A 23,221-nucleotide genomic window follows, 5' to 3' on the forward strand; every position below is an offset into this window, starting at 1 on the left:
TTCCAGCAGGCCTTGTGTCGTCGTGGTCAGCGGCACAGTCGCCATCTTGGCTCTGACTGTGCTGCAATGCGATGTGTCTTGATCGGGTGAGTTCTCTTGTTCGCCTGTATGATGTTTGCGCCAGGATATCCCTCACTGGCAGGGGGGGGCACGGGGCTCTTAAGCGCTTTAGCTTTTTCCTGCAGGACAGCTTGCAGGGAGATCGGCCGCCTCTCCCCCGCTTGCATCTGCTGGTAGGCCTCAGTGTGTTGTCGGTTGCAGATTGCTTCTCCGAGCACAGAAATCCACCCAGCGTATTCTTGGGGTAACACTGATGCTCTTCTACACCTAGAGGGCAATTTTGGTTCAGTATCTTATACTTTGATGGCTGTATAGTGGGTTCTAGCACGGAGCTCACGCTTGGTGCGACCAGTCTGGTCCGCGGCTAGGCCCCGTCCCCGTCTTTTCTTGAAATATGGTGAACTGTCCATTTTGTGTTCTCCTCTTCCTTAACAATTCTTACCCCATTGTTAATTTGCAGAAAGTGGCCCAATTGTTCTAGGAGAAGAATTTCACACCAGTTCCAATTGGCTACCGTGGAAATTCCCTTAAAGGAACTTCACTAGGTATTCCTAAATGTGTATGCCTAACACCATAGTGTAACCACTGGCGGTTCCCTTATTTACCACTATAATGTCTTAAAGCATAGAACTTAGTAGGGCTAACCATATAGATATCTTAGCCATAATTTTATATAGTTAGTAGGAGATCCTCTATTTAACATATGTAAATAATTGAGAATACAATATAAAATAAGGATTGTCTTGGAAGCAATAGTTTGTCTTTGAGATATTTATTATATAAAAATATAAATATAGACATATAAAATCCATTATAGCAGAGTTTATAAGATGAAATTAAATGCTTGCAAATATCATTAATAGGTTAACATACCCATCTGAACATGTCATTATGTCAGCCTCTCTGTCATTTTAAGATGGAGCAGCGTCTGTCTCCAAGTCTCTCCTCCGTGTTAACATTTAAAAGTACACCTATATATACCTTAGGTGTCGTCATTTTACGGTCACTGTAGTTCATATATGAAAAAGTAACACTTCTTTTACTTTATTCATTTTAGGACCTCCCCTAATTTGGCAAACATACGAGGCCATAACTAAAGGGTGCATACGTCATGGAAATTTTCCTGACTTAGTTCAAGATGGCATCTTAAAGTCTGAATAGCTTATCTGTTGTTTATACTAAGACGTAAGTGCACAGTCGTGGGAGATTCCCGGATTTGGGGAAGTTCCATTTACTTGGGGTTACCACAGTACCACAGTATATTGTGTACTGAAAGAGTCATAGTATAGCTTCGAAGCTTGTTTATGCATTATTGTTATTGTAATTTGTCTGGGACAAAATGGCGCAAACATATTCTGCACTGAGGTTATTGCTTAAAGAAACATCTATGAAAAACATGTTCCATTTCTACACCTTGTCAATTTGCAATATCTCTTAACCCCTTAAGGACCAAACTTCTGGAATAAAATGGAATCATGACATGTCACACACGTCATGTGTCCTTAAGGGGTTAAAGACAACGTACACAGTTTAAGAAATACAACATTTCATTCTAAAACTTGTAATATTTGCATTTGCCCATAACAATAGTGTAATTTAGATGTTGGCTGACCTTCCCTCCCTTCAAGCACATGAAAAGATATGTATTTTTTTCCTTTTCTCCAATGCTGTGGTACTCTCAGCAGCTGGTCTTGCCTCCATTGCTGAGATCACAGACTAGCCCAGCCAATGCAATTATTTCCCATAGGAAACGATTAGAAGGCTAGTGCGCATGCTCTGCAAAATGCCTCTCTGCGTCAATCATACAGTTCTATGAGACCATCTGATAGATATAGATGAGTTTTAAAGTGTCCCTTTAAGTCTCCCATATAGTCCAGTCATTAGCCACTTATCTCTGAGATGCACGTTGGAGGTCCTTCTGCTTATGCGCTTTATAAAATACGGAGACCGCAAATAGAAGATTTTCAGTAGACTTGAGAGAGAAAGAAAATAACTTCACCATAAGTAGATCTATTTCTTTGTAGTATAGATGCTGATATTTGCTAGATTTGTTTGGTCTTGTCACCAGACTTTCTCCAGAGCCATCTTTCCCTCCAGACTTTCGCTGTTTGAATACCGTGCTAATTGATTCCTCAGCCTTCCATGTTTGCGGCTTATGTGTTTGCATCCATCTGTATGTGACATAATCGTGCTTGGAGCTCAAATCCCCCGACTGCAATCTCTGTGATTGTGTGTGTGTGTGTGAGTGTGAATATATAGATATATATACACACACACACGTTGCGTTGGTTAAAAAGTGACAGTCCAAATGGAGGGGAAAATAAACAATCGTGCAATACCTATGGTAGGAATCTTGAACTTCCTGATTCCTGCAGAGGAATCAATTAGTGCGGTAAGATGGCTCTTGAGAAAGTCTGGTAACAAGATGAAACGCGTGGAGCAAATCTCATAAGCACCTGTACTCCAAGAAAACTTTGATCTATGCACGGTGAAAGGATTTTTCTTTCAATCTCTCAAGTCTACTGAAAACCACCTGCGTATGCCCCTTATTCAATACTGGGACTGCAAATGGGATACATGGGACCTTCGACGTGCACCTCATCAGAGATAAGCAGCCCCTTAGTGGGTAATGTGCATATAGCACAATTATTTTTGTGCAATTTACCTTGTGTCCGTTATGTATCCTTAATTTTGTATTAAATACTACATAGTACTTCTTTCTACTTTTGTCTCCTCAATATATTACCATTACATTTGAGCGTGCTCTGATCAAGACTTTATATATAAAAACCTGTTACAGGTAATGCTTGACTGCACTGATAAAAAAAAAAAAAAAAAATCTCAAGTACCTTCTCTGCAAAGTAGTTCAAAACTCCTGACCAAGTTGTCTGGAACCGCAAGGTCACCTCATGCTGAAACTATTCCATAACATTTGTGGCGAAGTACCGCTGAGGACCATTCCTGGGTTTCTTCATGCGAAGGCTGCTGGGAGCTAACTTTCTGTTCCATTCAAATGAAGGGAAGGTGCCGAACCGGGGGCACTGAGGGAAAGCTGCTTATGGCGGCTGTGCAGAGTAAATCCTGAACGGGGTCTCAGACCTGGACCATAGTCAGTAGGCAGGAGGCCAGCTTCCACACTCCTCCAGGCGTTCATGGCAAATGTCTGCGGAGAAGAGCGTTTGTCACACCTGGCTTAACATACCTGCTAGTAATTCCCATGGATAATCCTCAGCTAATTCCAAACTGTAGACCAAATTCATTTTATAGATGAGGAAACTAAATCCTTAAAGGGACAATCCACTGCCCAAATACATTTCAAAATCAGTTTAGTAACTATTCCCTAATGAGAGCATATATGCATTTTTTTTTTTCCTTTTAGGGCTATATCTAAAAATAGCTTGTGCAAGCAGCAGATTGCTTATCAGTAGATTTTGAAAATCCTCCCCCTTTAACCTCACCCAAACCTTTCGTATCTGAGCTACACTGGGAAGTCTGATTGGACAATCAGAAGTCTTTGCAAGACAGGTGCTCTGATAAATTGCCTGCCTCTTGAGTTTAGCTCCACTGAGCTAAATAACCAGGAAGTAATGGGACCAATTTTCTGACAACAGGGTTAATTACTAAACATACAGATGGAGCATGCGCAGCAACGGTCATTCCGCTAGTCCGATGCTTCTCATAGAGCAGCATTCGTTTCAGTGCTTCTTCATGATAAACATTGCCTTCTGCTTTAAACGGGTGAACAAAGTGCGGCAGGAAACTGCTTAGGTGGGTGCACATTTTGGACTTTTTTTCTAAAAAAGGACTGATTCAAAGTAATATCTGTACTTTTGTAAAATAGGCATTTGATTAACCCTAAAGCACTTTCACAAACTGCATTGCTCTAAACTCTAGAGAACTAGTATTCAATTAAGATTGAAATACTTACCTTGTCTGCACACATTACTCAAAAATGCAGCAATTTGCGTTTGCTGCACTCTTCAATCCACAAAATGCTTCCATAGAAAAGGAACGGTCATAGCTTATTCTTGAATGGTAGGGTAATTTCAGAATTAATAACTAGTGGTACTATTGTATCAGCCTGCATTCTTATTTCCTTTGTATTTTCGTTCCTTAACCAAATGGCCTATTTGTGTTGCAGACTTTTCTTACACCTCATTTTTTTCACCTCTGGACTTTCCTTTGCGGGTACCTCTAGCCAACCTTATTTTTTTAGAGGTGCGACTTATTCACCCTTATGATCCCAGGCTGCATCTTCATCTGCACGATTGCTGGGGAGCTCCAACTCTGAACCCCACCTCAGAAGTACAGTGGCCCCTTTTACACAATGGGTAAGCTCAAATAATAGCTAAAAAGTTAAAAGAAATAGGGCATACATAATAGATTTATTTTAAAAAGTGTGTGTGTGTATGTGTTAGTCCAGTAAAAAGATTACATTACATTAGATTAAGATTACAAAATACCAGAGTATTGTAATATGCAATGATACGTTTATATATTTTTTAAGATAAGCTTTCGAGAGTTGAAGCAATACTGATCAATATGATAGTGTAATAACTGTCTGTGTTTATTTAGTCAAATGCTCGCCACAATAATATGTCTATATTATTGAAAAGTACTAATACGCAATCTGACGTTCTTTATAAAAAATATTTATTCTACTTCAATAGCAAATCATAATATACTTAACAGATGGTATTTCTTAACGAAGTTACAGAGAGTCGTCTTTGTATCAGCAACACAGGATAGCAGAGAGGAGGGCAACACGGATCGTAGCAGGAAGAGCAAGAGAGTGTGGTCCTTTGTCCTCTGCCCTTTATAGCCCAAATTACTTCATAACGTTTAGTTTAGAATAGCCATATAAGGAAATTCTCCATATAAAGACCACCCCAAATCTCTTATACAGCAAATTCCAGAGACCTCATGGTACAGAATAGCAAACACCATCTGTTCTGTTTAACCCATTATACAGCCACACCTTAATATGTATGTGAATAGGAATATACAGAATATGCAATATTCTACATTTCCCTCTGTTTATGGTTTATTTATAAACCATAACAAAATGTTATTTACCTGTCCATTCATACATCATTCGTATCACATTTCATATCACAGTCATTGGGTATAAGAAGGGATGTGTTCATAGCTACCCAGTATCTAAGATTCCTTAGAAGTATTGTGTATTATTACCCTGTTTACAGTTTCCTTTAGTGTATCCTCCTTCTGTTTAACCTTTTCATTTATGAGTATATACATTTTTCTAATTCTACATTGCATAATTACTTGTAAAACAATACATATTATAGATACACATATAACAATAATAAATGGATGAAATAAAATATTTACAATTGCTGATCCTACAGATGATTTAGCAAGTGTGTTTGTATTTTTAATTATGTCATTCCACCAAGAGGAACTAGAAACAATTGACCATTCATGTTCTATCACCTTTAATTTACCCTGTTCATGTTCAAATTGAATTTCTGTTTCCTTCAACTGTTTTTGTAACGAATATAATAATATCTTGTCTTTCCTAATCTCATCTGCCCATTTTCTCCATGGAAACTCATTTGTTTGTGAAACATTTAATTGAATAGGCATGATATCTATGTCTTGTATAGGACTCTTCGATATGTTAACTTGAGTTCCTTGTATATGTATTATTAGTGGACCCCCATTGATACAATATAAACCTTTCTGTAATGTTTCTGAATGTGTACATTCTGAAAATGTAGCTCTTACTAACTCATTATTTGACATAACCTGTACACATACTTTGTCTTTTTCTATGGGAGTTACAATTTCATGAGGATTTCTAACTGTTTTAATTTTACCGGAACATGAACTTTGGTTATGAAAACATGAATGATAAATGGTTTCAACTTGGTTATTTAAACATATTATTTTGGATGCAAAATGTAGACAACTAGAAAGATCTACCTGTTCAAGTTCAGTAATGTTATTGTAAGATACAAAATCAGGATATTGTAATTTATAAAATAATAATTGTGTGTTACTAATGGGAATTCCTAATACCGACATTGAAAATAGTGTTTTTTCAATACCAGAAATTGGTATTTAAGAAGAACTTATACATATATCATTGTTGCATCCCAACCATTTGTTAACCCATAAATCTGTATGATTTTTAGCGAATGCAAACTGCTCAGGTAAACTATGTTTGAGTTCTATAGGAGTAACACCACCTTGTAATGTTTGTGCCATCACCTTAAAATCTGTAGAATATTCAACTTGTATCTCTAAACAAGCTTTGGCTACCTGGGATGAATCTGCATTTCTCATTAATGCCAAAGTAGCTTCCTGTAAATGTTGAACAGAGGGTGCAATAACAGAGGCTGTGTTCATAACCATATTTTTCAATATTTGATTTAAACCTCTTTGAATATGCAATCCTTTTCCCCCTATTAACCCTACAGTTCCCAAATCATTATTTAATGTTTGAATATCCATAGAATTAGTGATACTTCCTATAGTACCAAATCCAGCCATAATTCCTTCTACAATATCTTTTTTTCCTGTTTGATACTTTACTTCCTCCAAACCAATGTTCTAAGCCTCGTTCCATATTTAATAAATGTTCCTTACATTGTGGAAATTTACTTGAGATTTTCCTATGAGAAACATTAAAATGCCAAACTATTGTTGCAAATCTAATAACAAAGGCTTTGATTGAAAATGATTCAATTGAAAGGGACTTGATAACCTAAAAACCTTATTTTTGCATTCTACCATTCTGGGAGAGAATACATTTACCTTAACATCACCACATCTCTCGTGATGATTTCTTAACATTATACAACATTGATAGTTTCCACTATCACTGTAGGTAGGATTGTCTAAATAGAAAACAAACATTTATTTCGACCAATCCACCTTTCCTAGTACACCTCTGTGAATAACCTTTGGCGTTGTATGTGACATACTACCCAAAAACATTCCTTCCCTTTTCCATGTCATTACAGACTCAGGGGGTAAACTTATATGTGTACTACATGTTAATATAAGTCTTTCCTTTCCTTCCTGGATATCTACAAGACTAGTAGATAATATCTCGCATAACATAATCAGTTACCAGAAACATCATGTTAACTCTTACTGTCAACGATTCCCTAGATGCTCGTATTTCCCATATCTAAGGTATACCTGGAGTATTGTTTTTTAAGAGGAATTCTGGCTCTAAATGTATAAGCCAATATTGTATTGTTTAAAGTACCTCACCACCTCGTCCTCGTGTTGTTACTGAAGTTTGTGCAACATTCACATACATGTCACCTGACCAATTTACCATTTCCTCTCCATTAACTACAATCATGATATATGCATTTTGTAATATGTTAAGTTCCCATGATCCCGTTTTTACATTGTCTTGTACAAATGAACCTTTGGTCCAACTAAATAAATCATTAGGACCTATTGTAATGTTTAAATTAATAACACTATCTCCTGTGAAATTAATTCGCACATTGCATACTTGTAGATAGCCATCTTTTGTCCCGAAACAAACATGACCTTTTAATACTTGTTCATTGTCTCTCTTTTTTCTAATATTTCCCAATAAGTCATTCTTTAATTCCTGATTGAAAGTCGTTTTGTTCATCTTAAAAATAACTATTACAAGAACTGTAGTCATCAATGTTAGCAGGATGCTGACGAACAACTTCTTTCTGCTACACGGTTGTCTTTGCGAACACATTGTCTGTCACCGGCCAACTTTCGTCTGTAGGTCTGCTTACAAATTATCTAAAATAGACTAAGAAAAACAAAGCCGTATCAATATATTATCAGATTATGTTGTAGGTTTATACAATTTGCACGGATCTGCATGAACCCAAAAACAATTTTGCCTCCGTTTATTCCGTGAACCATCAAGAGGTCTTTGCACTTGTACCATTGTTTGTCCCATTGTATCTGTTATGTTATAAGGACCTTCCCAGTTTGCCTCCCAAGGTCCAGTTTTCCTAAAAGTTTTTATCATGACCATACCCCCCTTTAAAAACTTTGAAAAATCAGGAGGTGCCATTTTGCACATACGCGTAGCTGCATGTGGAAGAATTTGCTCCAAATTTTCCTGCAGCATTTGCAACCATTTATTTTTAGCAATTACATCTTTCTGTGGGGTAGACAAATATGGTTCATTAGGAAAATTCAACTGCATTTTCCTACCTGTCATCAATTCAAATGGAGTGTATTGTGTAGTTGAAGAAATAGTGCCTCTAATACCCATAAGTACAGCAGGAAGTGCCTGTACCCATGTGTTGCCTTTCTCACGTAACATCTTTGAAAGTCTAGATTTCAATGTTCGATTCATACGTTCCACAATCCCAGCAGATTGTGGATGATATGGAACATGAAATCTCTGCTCTATGCCTAGAATAGCACACAGTGCTTGCATGATTTTCCCTGTGAAATGGGTACCTCTGTCTGACTCTAGAAGTCTAGGAAATCCCCATCTTGAGAAAATGTGTGTCCATAATGCTTCAGCCGTTTTTTGTGAATCATCTTTAGTCAGTGGAATTACTTCTAACCATTTAGAGAATACATCCACAACTACTAACGCATATTTTAATCCATTCTTACCTGTTGGTAATGGCCCAATGAAATCAATTTGTAAAGTAGACCAAGGACCATTTGCAGGTGCTATACGTTGTATAGGTGGTATTTGTCCTTTAGGTCTGGGATTTATTTGTGCACATATCAAACATACAAACATAGAATGTGATGGCAGATAAGAACCATTCGGCCCATCTAGTCTGCCCAGTTTTCTAAATACTTTCATTAGTCCCTGGCATTATCTTATAGTTAGGATAGCCTTATGCCTATCCCACGCATGCTTAAACTCCTTTACTGTGTTAACCTCTACCACTTCAGCTGGAAGGCTATTCCATGCATCCTATACCCTCACAGTAAAGTAATACTTCCTGATATTATTTTTAAACCTTTGTCCCTCTAATTTAAGACTATGTCCTCTTGTTGTGGTAGTTTTTCTTCTTTTAAATATAGTCTCCTCCTTTACTGTGTTGATTCCCTTTATGTATTTAAATGTTTCTATCATATCCCCCCTGTCTCGTCTTTCCACCAAGCTATACATGTTAAGATCCTTTAACCTTTCCTGGTAAGTTTTATCCTGCAATCCATGAACCAGTTTAGTAGCCCTTCTTTGAACTCTCTCTAAGGTATCAATATCCTTCTGAAGATAGGGTCTCCAGTACTGTGTACAGTACTCCAAGTGAGGTCTTACCAGTGTTCTGTACAATGGCATGAGCACTTCCCTCTTTCTACTGCTAATACCTCTCCCTATACAACCAAGCATTCTGCTAGCATTTCCTGCTGCTCTATTACATTGTCTGCCTACCTTTAAGTCCTCAGAAATAATCACCCCTAAATCCCTTTCCTCAGATGTTGAGGTTAGGACTCTATCAAATATTCTGTACTCTGCCCTTGGGTTTTTACGTCCAAGATGCATTATCTTGCACTTATCCACATTAAATGTCAGTTGCCACAACTCTGACCATTTTTCTAGTTTACCTAAATCATTTGCCATTTAGCTTATCCCTCCTGGAACATCAACCCTGTTACATATCTTAGTATGATCCGCAAAAAGACACACCTTACCATCAAGACCTTCTGCAATATCACTAATAAAAATATTAAAGAGAATGGGTCCAAGTACAGATCCCTGAGGTACCCCACTGGTGACAAGCCCAAGCTTCGAATATACTCCATTGACTACAACCCTCTGTTGCCTGTCACTCAGCCACTGCCTTACCCATTCAACAATATTGGAATCCAAACGCAGATTGCAGATTGCAAAGATTGCAGTTTATTGATAAGCCTTCTATGTGCAACAGTGTCAAAAGCCTTACTGAAATCTAGGTAAGCAATGTCTACTGCACCACCCTGATCTATAATTTTAGTTACCCAATCAAAAAAATCAATAAGATTAGTTTGGCATGATCTCCCTGAAGTAAACCCATGTTGTCTCTGATCTTGAAATCCATGTGTTTTTAGATGTTCAACAATCCTATCCTTTAACATGGTTTCCATCACTTTCCCCACTACTGAAGTAAGGCTTACTGGCCTATAGTTGCCCGACTCCTCCCTATTACCTTTCTTGTGAATGGGCACAACATTCGCTAACTTCCAATCTTCTGGGACTACTCCTGTTAACAATGATTGGTTAAATAAATCTGTTAATGGTTTTGCTAGTACACCACTAAGCTCTTTTAATAGCTTTGGGTGTATTCCATCAGGTCCCATTGACTTATTTGTCTTTACTTTTGACAGTTGAAATAGAACCTCTTCCTCTGTAAACTCACGTGTAATAAATGACTCATTTATCCTTTTTTTTAACAGAGGTCCCTTTCCTTCATTTTCAGCTGTAAATACCGAACAAAAATATTAATTGAGGCAGTCAGCTAGACCTTTATCCTCATCGACATACCTTCCTTCTTTTGTTTTTAATCTAACTAATCCTTGTTTTACTTTTCTTTTCTCATTTATGTATCTAAAAAAGGTTTTGTCCCCCTTTTTTACTGACTGTGCTATTTTCTCTTCTGTGTGTGATTTGGAAGCTCTTATAACTTGCTTAGCCTCTTTCTGCCTAATCTTATAGATCATTCTGTCTTCCTCACTCTGGGTTTTTTTTATAATTACTAAATGCTAACTTTTTGTTTTTTACTATTTTGGTCACATCTGCGGAGTACCACAGTGGTTTCTTGAATTTTTTGCTTTTACTGACAAGCCTAATGCAATTTTCTGTTGCCTTCAGTAGTGCAGCTTTTAAATAATCCCATTTCTTTTGGACTCCATTTAAGTTGCTCCAGTCTGATAATGACTCCTTTACACATATTCTAATTTTAGAAAAGTCTGTTTTTCTAAAGTCTAAAACTTTTGTTTTTGTGTGGTGTGACTCAGTCACTGTTCTTATATTAAACCACACTGACTGATGATCACTGGATCCTAAACTTTCACCTACAGTAATATCTGATACCAAATCTCCATTTGTTAACACTAAATCTAGTATGGCCTCTTTACGAGTTGGCTCCTCAACGACTTGTTTTAGAGACAATCCCAGTAGGGAGTTTAGAAAATGTGTGCTTCTGGCACAAGTAGCTATTTTTGTTTTCCAATTCACATCAGGAAGACTAAAGTCACCCATGATGATAACTTCCCCCTTCATTGTCATTTTAGCTATTTCTTCAACTAGTAGATTATCTAACTCTTCAATTTGTCCTGGGGGCCTATAAATCACACCTACACAAATTACTGTGTGATTACCAAATTCTAACGTAACCCAAATGGACTCTATGTTCGTCTCACTAACCTTTATTAGGCTAGATTTTATGCTATCCTTCACATACAGGGCCACCCCTCCCCCTTTCTTGCCTTCCCTGTCTTTTCTATATAAAGAGTACCCTGGTATTGCTATGTCCCAGTCATTTTTCTCATTATACCATGTCTCAGTAACAGCGACTACATCTACACTATCAGTTGCCATTATTGCCACAAGTTCATGGATCTTATTCCCTAAACTGCGAGCATTTGTAGACATGACTCTAAGCTTATCATTTTTTAACACACTTGCTACAGGCACCTTCTGTACTTGTTTTGGGGGACAATTGGATTGATGTTTTATCACCCTTTTGCCCCCCCCTCCTAGTTTAAATACATCTTAGCAAAACCTCTGAACTGCTCACTGAGAACATTTGTTCCCTTTTGAGAAAGATGCAAACCATCTTTTTTGTACAGTTTATTTCCATTCCAAACAGAGCTACCATGAGCAATAAAGCCAAATCCTTGCTCCCGACACCATTCACCAAGCCACAAGTTAAAGTCCCTAATACGCATCCGCCTGTCATTCTGAGTGTTATGCACAGGCAGAACTTCAGAGAATGACAGTGTAGAAGCAACCTGCCGTATATCATTGGCAAAAACACTAAAAACTTCCTTAACCTCTGAAACCTCATTGCAAGCCAAGTCATTTGTCCCTAAATGGACAAGTACATCCAATTCCCCTTCCTGCTTTGCTTGCTTAACAATATTACAGATACGTCTCCTGTCTCTGTGAGCAGTAGCTCCGGGAAGACACCTCACAAGACCACCATTGTCTATCTCCACACCTCTTATGATGGAATCCCCCAACAACAACTGCTTTCTATTAGGCCTCACCATAGTCTTCAAGCCTCTCTGCACAACACCACTAGCCTCAGTGCCTCTCTGCACAACACCACTGGCCTCAATGCCTCTCTCCACAACAGCACTAGCCTCAGTGCCTCTCTGCACAACACAACTAGCCTCAGTGCCTCTCTGCACAACACAACTAGCCTCAGTGCCTCTCTGCACAACACAACTAGCCTCAGTGCCTCTCTGCACAACACCACTAGCCTCAGTGCCTCTCTGCACAACACCACTAGCCTCAGTGCCTCTCTGCACAACACCACTAGCCTCAGTGCCTCTCTGCACAACACCACTAGCCTCAGTGCCTCTCTGCACAACACCACTAGCCTCAGTGCCTCTCTGCACAACACCACTAGCCTCAGTGCCTCTCTGCCCAACACCACTAGCCTCAGTGTCTCTCTGCACAACACCACTAGCCTCAGTGTCTCTCTGCACAACACCATTAGCCTCAGTGCCTCTCTGCACAACACCATTAGCCTCAGTGCCTCTCTGCACAACACCATTAGCCTCAGTGCCTCTCTGCACAACACCACTAGCCTCAGTGTCTCTCTGCACAACACCACTAGCCTCAGTGCCTCTCTGCACAACACCACTAGCCTCAGTGCCTCTCTGCACAACACCACTAGCCTCAGTGCCTGTCTCCATGACACCATTACACTCTGAAAGTGCAGAAAATGAATTATGTAGAACAGACTGTGCAATATGCCTTTTATCCACAACTCCAAGTCTACCAGATCCTACAGTGATCCATCTGCCATTCCTAGTACATCTCTGCGGCAGTGGCTTTGCAGCAGTTCCAGCCTGAGTTTGTTTACCAGATAATTTACAAATCTCAGACTTCAAAAATACAATCTCCTGCCGCAAGATAGAGAACTGTCTACAGATTAGACAACAACTAAACCTCCAAAAAGTGGAACGCGAAACAAATGCATAGCAACTATTACACTGAACTAAGTCTGCCATTCCAATGAGATCAATTATTTAAATCAAACGAATCTTAACTTTTTATTTATCCTCCTGAATACCTCCGATTACCTCCAGTTTATCTCCAGAATATCTCCAACCACAGACACTTAGAAGCAACACTTAGATGAAGCAACCAACATGATTGTACTACCTGTTGTACGGTCTTTTCCATGTTATCCCAATAAAACTTATTTCTGAGTACCTCTAATAGTTTCTGCTGTCCAATATGACCTAAACTCTCATGATTATATTGTGTAAATAACACTTTTAGATGTTCTGGAACGACCGGACACAGTTCTCCGTTTTGGTCATGACACAAAACCCCGTTCTCATGAACAAATGGAGGTTTTGGATCAACCCGAGAAGCCGCAAGGGACGAATCCTTTGCCTGTTCTTCTGCAAAAGATGGAGGCTGTGTGTTAGTCTTTCTAACCACTGCTACTGACATAGGCTCTGTCTGCAATGCATTTTCACCAGTTAAAGCTGCTCTTTTTGCTAATTTATAAGCTATTTAATTTTCTTCACTAAGTAAATCTTTACCTTTTTGATGGGCAGGAACTTTAACTATAGCATGTAAACATGGTTCTTGAGACGCAATTCCAAATATGGTCTCTAGTGTCTCTTTGTGTGCTAACACTTTATTTGAAGCATCTACGAACCCTCTTCTTTTCCATATAGCTAAATGTTCTGTTAGTGATCTAACCACATATGAACTATCACTAGGGGACGCCCTTCTTTTTCCTTAAGTGTTAGTACTGTTTTTAATGCTTCTAGTTCTGCTCTCTGTGCGGACAAATGACCTGGCAATTTATGCTCTACTGAATATCCTCGTTTAGGATACCATATAGCATAACCTGTATAGTACTTCCCATCTGAACAGAATCTGGACCCGTCAACAAACACAGGTTCATCAGATTCACTTGCTTCCTTTCTAAAAAGAGAGAAAATTCTCTTCAACTTCTGCTAAACATTGATGGGGTTTACCCTCATATTGCATTAGTTGTGGAAGAACATACTTTGCCTTATGTTCTACCTTAATTTGCTTTGGTGATAGAGCTATTAGACATTGTGAAAATCTCTGATGTGACACACCTGGAATTCCTTTTTCAAGAAGTAATTTCAAAGGTGTATGTGGTGTTTGCAGAATTATGTCTTTGAATCCCACTATGTGTTCAGTTGCCATTACTGCAAAACGTACTCCTACCAAATGTCTGGCACAAATTTCAAGCCCTCTTTCCACTGGGGAAAGAATTTTAGAAAAATACCCCACTATTCTCCATATCTCTTGTTGCAATTGTAATAGTACTGCAGAGACAGCCGTCTCTGAAGTATGTACTTGAATTGCAAAAGATGCAGTTGGATGTATTGTCGCTAAAGCAGGTGCAACCTGTAAGTCTCTTTTAAGTACCTCAAATGCATTCTGATGTTTATCTGTCCATGGTCCAAATGAAGTTTCACTATTTTTCAAGAGATCATATAAAGGTTTGCCTTTTTCAGCGAACCCTTCAATGAATTCTCTGGAAAAATTCATTAATCCTAGGAACTGGCGTAAGGCCTTGTGTGAAGTCGGTACAGGAAGAGAAGAAATAGTTTTGATTCTTTCCTGCACTGGCTTCTTGTGTCCTGGACCAATGTGTACACCCAAGTATTGTACTTCTGGTTGCATCAGTGTTACTTTGCGTGTGTTCAGTTTTAAACCAGAATCTTGAAAAAGGAAAAATTCATTTAACAGAATCAGGTGTTCTTCCTCAGTTTCAGTCTGCAAAAGCATATCATCAACATATTGTAACAAGCATTCTGGCCTAGAAAACTTAGACAAAACTTTTGCCAATGCCTGATGAAAATATGTTGGAGAACTGTGAAAACCCTGGGGTAACACAGTAAACACATATTGCTGATTTTGAAATGTAAAAGCAAACTTATATTGACAACTATGCTTCAGTGGTACAGAGAAAAATCCATTACTTACATCTAGTACTGAGTATACTTTAGCCGTTGATGTCAATCGTGACATCATATCTGGGGTTTCTGCCACCACATGTGCAGAAGGTGGTGTGTATTTATTTAATGTTCTTAAATCAATTGTTAATCTCCAAGAATTTGATTCTTTTTTCAACACTGGCCACAGATTATGATTTCATGGACTATTTGCTTTTCTAATTATTCCTCTCTGTTCCAAATCATTAATGACACTTGCAATAGAATCAATTGAATCTGGGGGTAATCTATACTGCCTCTGTGGGAGTGGGTCAGGACCTTGAATGTCAATCAGCACATTTTTAAATCTTCCACATTCATTTTTACTTTGTGCCTATAAATCTGGATAACGCTGTACAATCTCTTTAAGTTCAAGGTTATCCCTAGTATTAGGCCATTGTCTTTCTGTAGACACTACATCTACTGGACAAACAATTCCTAACTCCCCATATTCAGTAGGATCCAATAGCACTGGTTTCCTACCCTTAGCATCTTTCCAAATAGCTTTGTTTCCCAAATCAACAATCCAACCTCTTCTTTGCATAACATCTGTGCCTATGATATTATCAACATTTTTGCAGTACCAGATATCAATTTTTGTTTTTAAACACTGAGGTATTTCTAAAGTAACATTATTTACTAATGTTGCCATAGATCCTCCACTTCTGTCAAATCCTACAATTGTACATATAGGTGCATTTGGTGATAAGGGTAGTTGTAAACTAGTTATACTTAACTGAGCACCTGTATCGATGAGAAATTCCGTGTCATAACCTTTTAAAGAACATTTAATGTATGGTCTACCACATCCATCTAAATTTAATGGAGCCAAAAATTCAAGTGGACGTGGCCTGATTCCTTTAGATTGTCATTGTGAATTTAAAATTTGGTCAGCCTGATTAGACATGTTAGAAATCACACCCTGTCTGTCTCCTGTGTTTGAGGAAGCTACAATTTCTCTCACTTGCCTTATTAGAGGAGTATATGGCGAATCTCTGGAGTTTTCTAGATTAGGATTATTTTGAATAAATCCATTTGATTTGCCAAGATCCCTTGATTGTAAATCATGAAAATAATTCCTGCAGTTTCTCTTTATATGACCCGGCTTGTTACAATAGAAACAGACTAGACTATGTGTCGAGTTTCTTTCATAGTGTGAGTGGGGCATATTAAAACTCAGAGCGTCTCTCCTCTTTGTCTGAGTTCTAACAGCTGCAGGAGGCGAGGGAGGGTTTTTCCTCTCCCCTATCTCTCCTTACTGCACAGACAGATTTTTTTAACGGTTTGTTGTCTGGATTCCCTCCTTATCCTATCAAGAAATGATGCTGCTTCTTTAATATTTTGACACTGGAGAGCGCATGCAATTGATATTGGATCAAGATATTTAATTTTTTTTACAAATGCATTTATCATAGATTTTGGTGTCTGATCATCAGGAATACTCATTACCAATCTGTATGCACGCTCAAATTTTAAAAGGAAATTGAAGACCTCTTCATTTATATTTGGTTTTAATTTTTCTAAAACCTCAATATCCACATGCTCATTTCCTGTTGTTAATCGTATTAATTGTGTCAATCTATCTCGCTCATTCCCATGGACTATTTCACCATCTTCGTCATTAGGGGTGCTTATGGGTGGGGTCAGTCTACGTGCAATGTATGTTGGCAGCCATATTTTAAACAATCTGTTCCTTTGTTCGTCATTCAAATTATGTTTAGATAAATTAGACTCAAATACGTCTGCATTACCAAAGGCATCCATTGATGGATTATATGGGGGAATATCTTTGGTAACTTTCATCAGCTGCTCTTGAATTTTTAATTTAAGTTTTGCAGCCTTATCTAACAATTTTCTACGTTGCAAATCAGACTGGGATGATATTTCTGTGACATCAACGGTTTCGGGTATCAAATTATGATCGCTCCTTGTGATTACACACATTTGTTTATTTTCATTTCTAAGCTTACAGATCAATTCAGATTTAAGATCCAACTGTTCTCCCAAATCACAAATACTTGCCTGTAGTCTATCAGTCTGTGTACTTTTTAAATCTTTCACCTTTACTTGCAATTTTGTTGGAGCAACTCCTGTTCTAAGAATCATTGTGTCAAAGGTTTCTACCAATTTTAAAACATTTCTAATTTTCTTTTTTGTTTTATTTAAACAGAACAGTTTATTATCAATAGCTGCATTTGCTTGTTTACATTGCTCATATAAACTTGCCCACAATTGACTATCTGTATAGCATTTATTAAACACAAAATCAAGTTTACTTTTCTCTGCAATTTCAGTAACAAAATCCATTATTACTCACCAGACAAGTTGATCTTTACTGCACGACTCTGTCTGCTTTTAGTCTGTCTTTTACTCGTACAGCTGCGCAGTTCTGATTCTGGACGGTTGCCAATCTCTGCCACGTGCTTGCTTCTAAAATACACGTTGTATCTTGTGCTGCTTTCTTTATAACACGTGCTTTTGTCTGTTGTAGAATATAATCTTGGAACAGTCTTTGTGATTTGAAAATCTTTGTCTTCTCATAAACACACACAAATCTGCACACAGTTTTTTTTAAAACGGTTCTTTGTTTCTCTGTTTCTGGCTGTACACACTTTCAATACAGAGTAATTCAATCCGTCCTCTCTCTCACTTCCTCTGCTCAATATCCCCCCTTAATGGAAGTGTGGAATGCCAAAAAAACAGTCTGGCTGGCTCGTCAATGTAATAACTGTCTGTGTGTTTATTTAGTTTAGTAAGTCCTTTATTTATTTATTTATATATATATTCCCGAAAGAGTGCACTCAGAGGACTTGAATAAACTTCAAATAAATGCTTTTATTGAGCAATAATGTGCAGAAATATGCAGTTCAAGTCGACGTTTCAGTCCAGACGGACTTTTATCAAGACAATTTTCTAGCGTGCAAAAGATATTTAAATATACATCAGTGCATCATGATTGGAGAGTGAAAACTGAAATCGAGGTTCTGTGATGTCCTCAGTGACGTGGATAGATTCAAATAACGTAGTGAGATCCTATTAACCCCATACAGAGGGGAAAGCAGAGAATAGGTGTTGCTTAATGAATGAGTTCCAAAAGGCCAATGACAGTAAAGATACAAATATGTACAAAAGAAAGATATATATATATATATATATATATATATATATATTTTATACAAAGAACTATTTACAAGCCAAGGAGAATACCCAAAGACAGAGGCAAATAGAGAGAGCTGGGTCCGCTAGGATACAGTCCAGAGTAAGACAACTGATAAAATAAATAAAGACCTAAAGAGATGTATAAGTACGGACCCAGGACACCTCCACCTCTCATATAGGAGAATATCCCCCTCACCACGGAGAACATAGTCAGATAGTATATGTAAAACGCATAATACAGAATATGACATAACGCACATGATATAACATTGTATGAAATCGTATACATAATGCAGTAGCTAACGGGAAAGTAACAATGAGACAATCACTGAAATCAATGGACTTAGTTCCTGCAGTCAATGTAACCAAAAATTTAGTTCATTCATCGTTTCGGAATGAAACAATATAGCGGATTCTTCTCATTCAGTCCATGGGGGGGATAAGGTTCCCAGTGTGTGAATCCAATAAGCTTCTCTCCTAAGGAGCTGGATATCACGATTTCCTCCCCGGGGTGATTGGGGCACATGATCTATGCCCATAAAACGAAATGATGGTAAAGTATGCCCTGCTTCTAGGAAGTGTCTAGCAACCGGGGTAGTGGCCGTGCTACTCAATATTGCTAATCGAATAGCTGATCGGTGTCCTCTCATCCGTTCTCGAAGGTCATTGGATGTCTTTCCAATGTAAATCAAACCACATGGACATATGATCCGATATATAACATGGGTCGTGGTGCAGGTAATCTTATATATTTGACAAATCTTATATATTTTCCCACTTCTTGGGTGAGGGAACACTTTCCCTGGAATCATATTATTGCATGCCATGCAATTTAGACACCGAACACACCCTAAATTTTTCTTAGGTATCTGTTCTTGTATATGTGTGAATTGGTCTGTATGTACCAAGAAATCTCTCAAGTTCTCTCCTTTTTTGTAGCTCATCACAGGGGGTTGTTTAAACTGAGTGGGGAGGGAGGAATCCTTCCTCAGAGTTTCCCAGTTGGCCCGTATTACAGATGCCACAGCCTGAGACTGAGTGTGTAGTGTCTGAGGAAAGATGAATCCATTACCTATTTCCATGGTCGGTGGCTGGATCGTCTTTGGTTCCTTGGCTTTAGATAATGCCGTCTGTATGGAGTATTTAGAATACCCTCTTTCAATACATTTCTTAGACATACTCAGTATCTGTGCATCAGCGTTCTTTGGGTCTGAGTTATTTCTGATGACCCTAGCGAACTGTGCCATCGGTAATGAGTTTTTCAAAACTAGGAAACTAGTGGCATGTAAGATCGTGTTCCGATCAGTGGGTTTTGAAAAAAGAGTATAACCCAATTTATTTTCATCAACATAGATCCGTAGATCCAAAAAATCGATTTGCTGGTCATTCAATTGATATGAGAATTTTATTGGTGATACAAGGTTATTGAATCCTTCAACCATTTGCTGCAGTTTCTGTTGTCCCCCTGTCCAAATAATCAAAATATCATCGATAAAACGAAAATATCCCTGAATGTGTTGGCCGTATACTTGCAAGATGTTTTCAGTTTCATATTTGTACATATATGCATTTGCATACATGGGGGCCATAGGTGCCCCCATCGACGTCTTGGGCCAAATGCTCGCCACAATAATATATGTCTATATTATTGAAAAGTACTAATACGCAATCTGACGTTCTTTATAAAAAATATTTATTCTACTTCAATAGCAAATCATAATATACTTAACAGATGGTATTTCTTAACGAAGTTACATAGAATCGTCTTTGTATCAGCAACACAGGATAGCAGAGAGGAGGGCAACACGGATCGTAGCAGGAAGAGCAAGAGAGCGTGGTCCTTTGTCCTCTGCCCTTTATAGCCCAAATTACGTCATAACGTTTAGTTTAGAATAGCCATATAAGGAAATTCTCCATATAAAGACCACCCCAAATCTCTTATACAGCAAATTCCAGAGACCTCATGGTACAGAATAGCAAACACCATCTGTTCTGTTTAACCCATTATACAGCCACACCTTAATATGTATGTGAATAGGAATATACAGAATATGCAATATTCTACAGATAGTTTAACATTTAAAACAACTGATATTGTCAGAAGGGGAGGGAGGTGGATAAGGTGGGTGTCATAAATAGATGTCTGAGAGTGAAAGGGGCCAATTGTTTATTTACTTGTTCTGGCTATTCTCTACCAGAGGAGAGTCAATAAGCTAATAAAAAAAGGGCAGAAAAAGGCATAAAGCTCGATATGTGTATATAAATAGCTCAAATATAAGTGAAGCATTGAAGAAATATATACGACATTAAGATGTGACAGCTTTCATCTCAAGTCTGTTAGTGAGTTTTTAAAGTCCTCTTTTACTTTAATCTTGAGGGTTTGGATGTAGTTATCAGTCTAGGTAAAGTGATGTCCAACATTGGCCTGCAGCAAATTAACCCCAGAACATGAGCTTACACAGAATGGCACTGTTCGATGCAACAAATCGCTCTGCAAACTGTGTCAACTTGTGTGGCAGTAACACAGCCAGGCACAATTGCAAATCATACAACATTAAGGAATCCTATTTCTGCACATCTGCAACATGGTATACATGATACTGTGTATTGCTTGTGAGTCTGGGGAGGGAGCCCGGCGCTGGAGAAAGTGTTTAACCCCTTCAGCCCAGCGGGAGTGTTACCTTGTTAGCGGGAGTGTTACCCTATAATGCCAGGAAAACGAGTTTGGTTTTCTGGCACTATAGTGGTTCTTTAAGCCTTGAGGTACTGTAAGCTGTGGTTGATTGCTTTTTGTTGCGCATAGTCCTGGGTGTAAAGCCTTTGGGCCCAGGCCTGAGGCATATTTGGATGCTTTTTTGCCATGTGGCTGGTGGAGCTTCTTCCTCCGTTTGATCCTGGCTCTTGCAGGGATCGCTGTCGCTCTCTTCCTCATGGCAATGGGTGGCGGACGCCTATTTGAACTGCTTGTCGGCACATGGTGTGCAGATAAATGTATCCGCTCGCTCAGCATACTCCAGAACCTTGTGAAGAGGAGATCCAGCTTAGTGAGGGTATCTGCAGTGTCTTGGCTGGGAGCTTTAGCGCACGTGGTGTCTGCCATTACCAGAGTGTTCCGGAGTTTAGGAGGCTTGATGTCACCACTGCGGCGGCTTGCAAGGTATGGAAGTGTGTCTCTGGAATTAGGACCGGGGTCACCCCCGTCGGTCCAAAAGGGGGGGGGGGGGGGGGGGAAGAATGGGGCAGCAGTCGGATTTGATGGTAGTTCAATCATATAATCTTAATTTTAATAATGACAGGAGACAAGTATTTTGCCTTTCTTTACTTATGCCTCCAGCAGCCCAAGTCAATCAAGAAACTTTAAACCAATCAGAAACCAGCATCATGTTCATATAATACCCTGACAGGCATATCAATTCCTCTTTCTTTGATGCAAAAACGGTCTATGAAAAAATCAGGAAACATAACGAAAATCTTGAATAACTTGGATAATCGAAACTTGAGCTGGATCGTGAAGTGGTCCTTGTCCAATTCTGAATCCATGAATGACGATTGAATGACGATTACTATAGGGAACAGAAACAAGTGAAAGGTGGTAGAAGTGTCCTAGTAATATAAATGGTAGTCACGTGTCCTTAAGTGGTTAAGCCTTATTCAGGGTAGTAAACAAGTTCACGTAATAAGTTCCGCAGTAAATGGTTCTCTGAATAACAGTCCGTTCGCCAGGGGCGAATTTCCTTCTTGCCTAACTCCAGTAGTTTGGAGTCCATTTTCAGCAGTACCGCCTTGCGTCGTTCTGCGCATATGGCCATGTTCGTGTTGCCTAGCATCTCACACCTTTTCTGGGTCTCTGCCCGAACGGGACATAAACCTCACCACCGTGGTGTCAGACTCCGGGGTGTGAGCAATCTTGTCCGGCAGTATCAGTCGTGGGCATTTGGCCTGTAGTCGAGGACGTACTTCCTTCTCCATGGTTTTGTTAACCACTCTGACGATCTCCAATGCCGTATCATGTGGGGGTCAAACATGGGCGTTCCCTGAGTGTCGAGGAAAGTAGTCCTCTAGTATATTGGACGATTTGCGAGAACCTCTCATTAAAATGACTCTTGGGTCGTGTCTTGGGCGTAGTCCAGGTCTTCCCGCGGTAAATCCTGCCATTCATAATCGTCTGATGGAGATTCATCTGCTTTCCATTCGTCCATAATCTCAAGGGAGGGGGAGGGATGGAGTCCTCGTCCTCAGAGGTTGGTTTATAAGGAGATGGGTCCCGGCTTTCCGCCTGGCGACTTTGTTTGAGTGAGGCCTGGCCCATGGCGCTGCCCTTCCAGTGTCTTTTAGACTCTGCGGCTGTTGAGGTGTCAATGCCCACCATATCGAGAGTTTTGCACCAGCATCTTGGCGATAGCTTTCTCTACTGAGGCTGCCACAGCCGCATTTATCATTTACTGGAAGCCTGGAGAGGGTGGTTGAGGTGAGTTGCTCATTTTGGGCAGTTGAATCTTCCCATCTGTTGAAGACTGAACAGGTTCAGGTATAGAAGTACAGGTGTTACACAGTGGGCCTCCACGTACAACTGGGGGTCACCCAGTGTTGTCAGTCAATCAGAACCATTTGGTTGAGGTAATGGTATTAGGTGGTCTGAGGAGGGTGTCATCCTCTAGAACACCGGGATGAGCGGTCAAGTGTAATCGGGTTGTATCCTGTGTAAGGTGAGGTGTAGAGAGCATCAATATTGACCAAGGGTTATGGTCCAAGACTGTGGAGACGGTATCACTGTGAGTTCTCCCTCCTATATCCGGTAAGGAGTGTGAAAACGTTAATGACCATTACTAAAGGAGGGCAGACCGGAGAGAGAGCA

General features: G+C 39.2%; 1 protein-coding gene across 1 annotated transcript in view; it reads left to right on the forward strand.

Moving 5' to 3' along the window:
* The window catches only part of LOC134575105 (zona pellucida sperm-binding protein 4-like), a 177,694-nt gene that overhangs the window by 121,297 nt on the left and 33,176 nt on the right, over positions 1-23,221 (forward strand). The window contains exon 8 of the mRNA XM_063434271.1: positions 4,202-4,391. Within this exon, the coding sequence (XP_063290341.1) occupies positions 4,202-4,391 (190 nt within the window). The remainder of the gene's footprint in view (positions 1-4,201; positions 4,392-23,221) is intronic.

This window comes from Pelobates fuscus, chromosome 10, assembly GCF_036172605.1.
Source record: "Pelobates fuscus isolate aPelFus1 chromosome 10, aPelFus1.pri, whole genome shotgun sequence".
NCBI classification, from domain to species: Eukaryota; Metazoa; Chordata; class Amphibia; order Anura; family Pelobatidae; genus Pelobates; species Pelobates fuscus.